The sequence below is a fragment of the Teleopsis dalmanni genome, chromosome 2 (assembly GCF_002237135.1).
Source record: "Teleopsis dalmanni isolate 2A chromosome 2, ASM223713v2, whole genome shotgun sequence".
NCBI lineage: Eukaryota > Metazoa > Arthropoda > Insecta > Diptera > Diopsidae > Teleopsis > Teleopsis dalmanni.
The window spans coordinates 243,769,338-243,777,195 of NC_051847.1; the positions used below are offsets into that span (position 1 = coordinate 243,769,338).

Here is a 7,858-nt window from a genome sequence, read left to right on the forward strand (position 1 = left end):
ATACTTTAGAAAAGAAGTATTTTCACTACTGAAAGAATGTTTTCTGGCAAATATCGTATATCGTTTTACCACGATTTTATATTGAATAATTAGTTAATTGCTTCTTATTGCATTATAAAGCCATACAATTAAATTTTCTTTCTGTTCACAATAATATGTGTAAACTAACGAAATGAGCACGCAAAAGTAATAAAATTTAAATAACAGAAATTTAATTACAAAATAAAACCGACGGAAACATTTGATGTTTCATTGCTTGTTTCTGTTGTTTCAGGGAAAAATAATTGCAATTAAATACAAAACAAGATTAACGTTTAATGTATCCGACGACAAACAACTATTAAAGATTATATATGAGCAATGGAAGGAAGCAATGGAAAAATTTGCACTAGAAACAGTAAAGAAAATTCATCATAAAAACTCAATGAAATTTAATACTGTGGACATGTGGAGATAAAATTTTATTGGAGCAAATAAACTATTTGCTTTTAATAGTTGTAGAATATTTCTTTTATGTACAAGTTCCTCCGTGTTCTACGATTCGAACTTTTGTGGTTTTCGTGTGATTTAGTAGTGAATAAAAGGCTTGAAAGATGTTGAACCTCTTATGTGTTTTCGAATGTTTATATAAAATTGGATAAAAAAAACCTGTATACACTTATACATACTAGTACATCAAATTGATTTTTATTCTTATACGCATTGCTAAAATTCATTAAAAACGTGTCACTCTTCTTTGAATTTATAATCCCCCAACTTTTATGGTGGTTTTTCCCGCTGGTAGTACTTAGAAACAAGTTGGATATGTGGGACTCTTTCAAGCCTGCCAAGCAATTCTAATTGAATTGATTTTTTTCCTGGACGTATTGCTAAAATTCACTAAAAACGTGTCACTCTTCTTTGAACTTATAATCCCCCAATATAATATGTGAGGCTCTTTTAAGCCAGCCAATCAATTCTAAGCTTAAACCTTTTTAAGATTAATACAGTAATTGGTGTCCATGCAGTTATAGGATCGGCCATTAAAAAAAAGTGCTTTTATAATACGCCACCACGCAAAGGATTGAGAAGGAAGGATAGGACCGGCAATAATGTTCGGTTTAGAAAACCATCTTATCAAAAAAATTTCTGTTTGTAAAAACTGATGAATACGAGGCAAATATATTCCTCTGTCAAAAGATTCCACCCTTTCTAAATGCTAGTTCAACATTTTTATTGAAATATTACCGTACAAAATTCATAAGTACAAGCAAACTGAGAAGCAAGCTTTATAAATTGGACTACGTGTCCTCCCCTTTAAGAGGTGTAGAGACTTGAAACTTGGTTTATAATATATATATATGTTAATAACAAATTCATGAAATATTTATAATAATCCCTAAAAGATACATACAGAATTCTGTCTGTAATTTTAATCATTGTATTGTGCGACATAAAAAATATGTAAATATACTAAATTTGAGATGAAAACATAAATTTAATTTATTAGTAATTTTTTTATATCCTAATTATTAAATCCGAATAATTTTTTAGCAAAATGTTTATACCAAAAGTAATCCCATCATCCCATCTAACATGATTTTGTGAAAAATTTAATAACTTCGAAACTGTGAGTGAAAAATTCACACAAACTTCCAAATATAAGTAAGAGTAAACATATTAAGATTTAATGTAAAAAAAAAATCCTTTAAGTAAATCCTACAAAATCAGCTTTGTAGTAAAAATAGCAAAAAGCTATGAAACATTATAACGAACATAAAAACCTCAAAGTTCATAAAAGGCAAGTTAAATAAATTTATATCGAATTATACTTTCGCGTGATTGAGCCAGAAATTTTAAATTAAATTTTTATGGCTTTATTAGATTTGAGGCTCACATTAAAAGGAAACACAACGGCAGACATATTGAATACGGAGACTAAAAGCAAGACGGCATAAAGACGAACCATTGGAAGACAAGACTGTTTAAGTACACAGAAAAGCACACACAAGCATACCATCGAACACATGAATGAAACATGTGGCATCCTCATTTTGCCTGCATAAAACACATACGCATAATTATGCATTGGCAGTAAACAATAAGGATATTTATGCTTTTATGGCTAATAGAGATGAATTTCAGTTTATGCTGTAAATCCAAGAAACCAAAACCAAAACAAAAATGAAGCATCCTGAATCCTGTAGGAGTGAAGTAATATTTTTGTTAAGCAAAATATATATTTTAGTATAAAAGCTCCCAAAAATAAAAAGACAATAAAATAAAAATTTATTTTTATGTTCATAAACATTCAATAATAATCGAAAGCAATAAAAACATGAGTGTCTATGCTTAGTTTCCTGTTTCCGGTAATACTCGTATGTGTAAAAGCGTAAGACCGTAAGTGTGCCCATTGTCTGTACAGTACGCATAACAGTACCGCGTGCGTAGGTCACGTATACTGAAGTAATATAGGCAGTTTCTATTGCTGTTGTTGTTGTTGTTGTTGTTGTTGTTGTTGTTGTTGTTGTTGTTGTTGTTGTTGTTGTTGATATTGCCTTCATTTTGTTTTATGCTCATTCATGCATAAAATTTTCTGTTTCCTTTTTATAAGTTTGCCATTTAAGTACCTACCAAAATTCTTTCTCTGTTGACTCAGTTTGTGTACTTCCGTTTCCCTTATTTCTGGGATATTTATTTATTTTATTAACCTAAGGGAAATGTTATGAAATTTAATGCTTTACTGCTATTAATACGCGCATATTTTTTTAAAAGGCTTACTTCGCTGAGGTTTTATTGATTTCTTATATGGCCATATGTTCTCTTTCGTACTGTCTACCAAATTGTAGGGATTTTACTGAAATTTATTAATTTTTTGTTTCAATTTAAATGGCGCATAATTTTATGTTGCAAATTAAATGTAAATTAAAGAGAAGACAGAATGAAGATTAAATATAATAACACATGAATTATTATATCATAATAACATGTGGTTATGAACTAAAATGGGCTTAAAGCCATTCTGGATATAAGTTTAAGAAAATATATTTTAGTTAATCAATTACTCTATTACTCTAAGCTTTTGTAACAAACTAAAAATAAGATCTGAATTAAGAATATTTATTCATATAAATTTATCTAACACAATCGGACAACAGGCCTTAATGTATATTTAGAATCGTCTAACTTATAAATACAGCAGAAGTCAAGTTTGTAATCAAAGAACATTTACAGTTTACTAGATGTCATGATTTGACTTACGATGTTTGAGGAACTACCCAGTATTGGAATACAGAGTGTTGAAAAAATTTAATCGGAATAGCAAATATTATCAAAATAACATTCTATTGACTAAGTACCCTAATCGTGCTGAATTCAGCATTTAAATCTGCTTTTATGTTATTATATATCTCTAAATAGCTAGAACTTCTTCACAATCATTCAGTAACTAAATTGTTCATTAATTATAAAGTAATTAACCCATATACGCCCAAGAATTTTCTTTTTGAATTTTTTTGGTCAAAATGTTTTTTTTAAAGTAAGAGTAAGAGGCTGTGGGGTGTGGAGTGAAGTCACAAATATTTTTGTAAAGCTAAAGCTGAAAGCAAAAATTGTTTATGTAATTTAAACTAAGTACAATTGCAGTAGAGATTAAATTAAGTATCAGATAGTATAAACATTTTTTTGCAATGCATTTTTCACTTCAAGGCAAATTCTAGTTTTCTTTTTAGCAACGATATATATTTTAAAAATACTGCAGTGGTTAGAAAACTATTAATACTTAAACATTGCCAGTTTTACAGAAAGAACTGCTTAACCTCTCCCTATTACCATTTCTAAAACTATTTCCGGAATGGTACTATTACCATCTATGACAGAACTATAGTTAATTTATAGAGAACTATAAGAAGTGTTCACTATACTTCAGTCACTCCATGCTCAGGCAACTCTATTTAAAAAGTCAAAATGTATTTGAAAAATATATATTTTATTAAATATATATGTAACAGGGTATCATCACTATAATCATGACAGATAGCAATAGTGTCAGAAGAGAAGCCAAGCAGTTGTTGACAGTTGGTGGAGGGAGTCGGTCGTCTGTGGTCGGTCGGAGAGTGTATTGCGATAATCACTGAACATTTAACAAACAATAATCAATTAGCATTTAATAAACAATATTTAGAACTTAATAATAAGCGTATTATTATTATTTCTTACGTATATATATTTTAGAAATTGTATGAAAAATAACTTTTAATCTATTGCATTATTTCAAATAATCTTTCAGAGTTATTCCTTTATTTTTTCCTACTTTGTTTCCTATTTTATTAAAATTTTATTTCAAGCTTTCTTTCATTTCATTTTATTTTTTTTATCTTTACTCGAGTTTTTTATAAATGCTAATTTTTATGTATTTATTTGGAATATACACGTGCGCGCTATTTATAAACAAAACCCACGTAAATTGTCTATCAAGCTTACAAACCTAATCTAACGAAAATATAAGGATGTCAAAAATCTTCCCATAATCTGTCATATTGCAATTTATGCATAGCTTGACTTTAATCTCTTAATAAAAATAACATTAACAGCCTAACTTAAGTGTCGGAAGACATTTGCTTTGGCGGGATTTCAAGTGAAACGGCAAGAGTATGAATATCAAATAAAAGCTGTACACGCACTTTCAATAAAATTATTACCTAATTTAGTGTCATTAAACTTCCAAATAAATAAATAAACATATTATTAACTACTTAATACCACTTAAAAAAAGTAAACATGACGAAAAATGGTGGGCTATACTCGGGATGAAGGGAGGGATGAAGGAAGCAAAGACAAACCAGAATCAAGTGCTCTAGAGCGACTGGAAGATTATGTCATTTATTAGCGCGCACAAACTATAAAAGCAAGAAATTGTTCTATACAAACATCTTTCAACAGGATATGCGAAACAGGATATATATAAAAATAGCATATTATTCCAAAAAAGGAGATGAAAACAAAAAAATAGTACTAGAACAGTGAAATTATAGTAAATGTTGTAGTAAAACACAAGCGAACACATATGCGTTTGTGCTGTAAAAATATGGCCATGTTCGCAGCTCAACAGCCTGAGGATATAAAAAGGAACTATAACATATGGTGAAAGTTGGCTTTAAGTGTTGTGCAAGGATATGTGCATTTGTGTGTGTGTGTGTGTGTGTGTGTTTGTAAGTAGTAGCTAAGAAATGTACGAGTAGTGGTGTGTGAGACTGGCAGCGTCCTTATAAGCTGGCTGTGATGCTTTGTTATAAATGTGCTAACATTTTCCAAACAATTTTCTTAACATTTCTGGGTCTTTGAGTTTGTTATTTCTTTTTCGACTTCATGCCACATTTACACAATTATATATGTATTTACATTTATATTTACATTTACATTTACATTTACATTTATATTTTATTTAGCATTTTCAAGTATTATAGCTTATGCCCATTTCTAATGTTGCTTTTCTTCGTTTTTGCTTACAGGAACTTTCGTTTTATTGTGGCGTCGCGGCACAAATGTCCTTACAGCCTCAAATATTATGGTGACAAGGGATGAGCGCATAAGACTGATAGATGGTTATAATTTAGAAATATCAGATTTAGAGCCACAAGATGCTGGGGATTATGTGTGTCAAATCAGTGACAAAATAAATCGTGATCAAGTGCACACAGTGGAAATATTGGGTAAGTTAAACTCAAATAATAAATACAAATTATTTAATTTTAAAATAAAACAATTTACACAGTATTAAGATTGTAATTTCATTTATTTTCGATTGATAAAAGTTGGCACCAAACTCTACACTCTTAATACTACAACAAATTGAATATACAATTAAATTCTACTTAAGTAATTTAATCTCATTATGAACACTTTTGCTGATTTCGTTAATTTTCAATTAATCACACTTAAATGCGTCTTAATCTGCCATTTATAGAAAATAATTACAAATTATGCCAACAAAACTTTTTCGCTCAGCTGAAACGGCAATGGCAGTACATGAATTTTTAAATAACTTTCCTTAATTTATGCACAAATGATTCACTCAACATTATTTGTAAATGCTTCAGTCAATAAAATTTTATTTTAATTAATAAAAGATACAGAAAAAGCAAGCAACAAAAAAAAATAAATAAAAAATAAGTTAAATCCAATGGAATTTTCCTGTAAAAACTTGCCAGAAAGTTTATTTTAAATCTGTGCGCATTTATGTGATATTACCAAAAATAGCTTATCCTTCCATTCCCACAACCAACTATTTCCCTTTTTCTACAACCTACAAAAAACATGGTTATAATATTTAACTAAATTTATCTATTTGTCGTCTAAAACTTTTACTCTTAATATCTGCTTACAGTTCCGCCCAGTGTACGCGCCATTCCCACTTCCGGTCAGTTACAGGCACGTAAAGGCGGCCCAATTACTTTGGAATGCAAAGGCTCTGGTAATCCCGTGCCGTCGATATATTGGACTAAAAAGGTTTGTGCATCTTTATTATTATTATTATATATACAATATATATGTATTATCCTTACTTTCCTTTCACCAACTTTTCTCCTTTTTTGGCAAAATTTTGTTGTACTTCCTTTTAACGAATTTATTCTTATTTTATTTAATTATTTTATTTCTACGTAACTGGCCTATCTGCCGGGCTTGTGGGATTTGCATAGTAATGAGTAGGAAGTAAGTGAAAGTAAATTACTTTCACTGTTTAATTCAATTTATTTTGTTTGTAAGAGATTAATAAGCAAATTTTCGCAGCTTCGTTTTAAGGAAAATTATTTTAGGTAATTTTTTTTTTTGTTTACAATTTTTGCTATTTTTTTTTTAGGTTCGTAACGAAAAAGTAGTATTTTATGCTTATGGGCTTATGAGAAAATATTGTGAGAACTTATGAAAAGAATATTAATACGACTATTTGCAATGTTATTTTACCTGCGTTCATCGGTTTTTAGGAAATATCATTAGTTATAATGGATATAGATTCGATATCATCTTGTAATTATATGTATAAACTAAATCTGATCTCTTAACAAAATATCTTTTTAGTTTTTCATTAAATAATCTAACCTTAAGAGTACTTGTTATATATATATTTTTTGTTTTGTTGTGCAATTATATAAATTTTACTTAGAAAAAGATATTAGATACTGCTTAAAGTACAATATAATTACTATTATTTATTATTGATTGTTAAAAATTCATACAACACTGATTACAGAATTATACTTAAAATCTAAATTGACAATAACATATGGGTCATTCTTTTACAAGCCGGACGGATTTTGGCAAAAAAAGACCTCATGATCCCCGATTTGGCTGAAATTTTTTTTATGAGCTCCTTTCATAAAATAAGAAGACCCGTATCTCGGGAAAAAATTTTGTGAGTTTTTTCCAAGGAGACGAATATATTCGTAAGCATCAAGAGCACTCAATAAGAATTTTAATTCATTTTCATTAAAAAGTATAGTCGTCTTTAAGGGAAGCAAAAGTAGCGCTTAGTTCTTACAGGAAAATAATCCGACAAACTGGTAAAAAAGTACTTCCCTAAAAACCTTTCTCTCCTGAAGACAAGAAATAAGCATCCACAAAAAACTATTCAGATTTTTTTTTCTGTAAGTTTCCACAGCTTCTGCAGTGTATATTGAAGGGATGAGTTTCTATACACCAATGAACAGACAAGACTGCACTAACCATTGCAGTATTCATGCAGTCGGTTTAAGTGAGTTTTCAAGATATAATCTTTTTACATGAAAGCGCGGTTAACTGGGAAATTTAGAAATAAACAGGGTACTAGTTCCCAACGGAAGTGGGAAGTTACATATGAACGAAATATCTACCATCCATTTTT

At 29.4% G+C, this 7,858-nt stretch overlaps 1 protein-coding gene across 1 annotated transcript; it reads left to right on the forward strand.

Annotated features, from left to right (window-relative positions):
• The first annotated feature begins 5,494 nt into the window (after positions 1–5,494).
• LOC119677213 (interference hedgehog-like) lies at positions 5,495–6,904 on the forward strand. Its single transcript, XM_038088485.1, has 3 exons — positions 5,495–5,690; positions 6,365–6,486; positions 6,839–6,904. The coding sequence occupies exons 1-3, from the start codon at positions 5,546–5,548 to the stop codon at positions 6,902–6,904; spliced, it is 333 nt and encodes a 110-aa protein (XP_037944413.1). The 5' UTR covers positions 5,495–5,545.
• Positions 6,905–7,858: the final 954 nt, after the last annotated feature.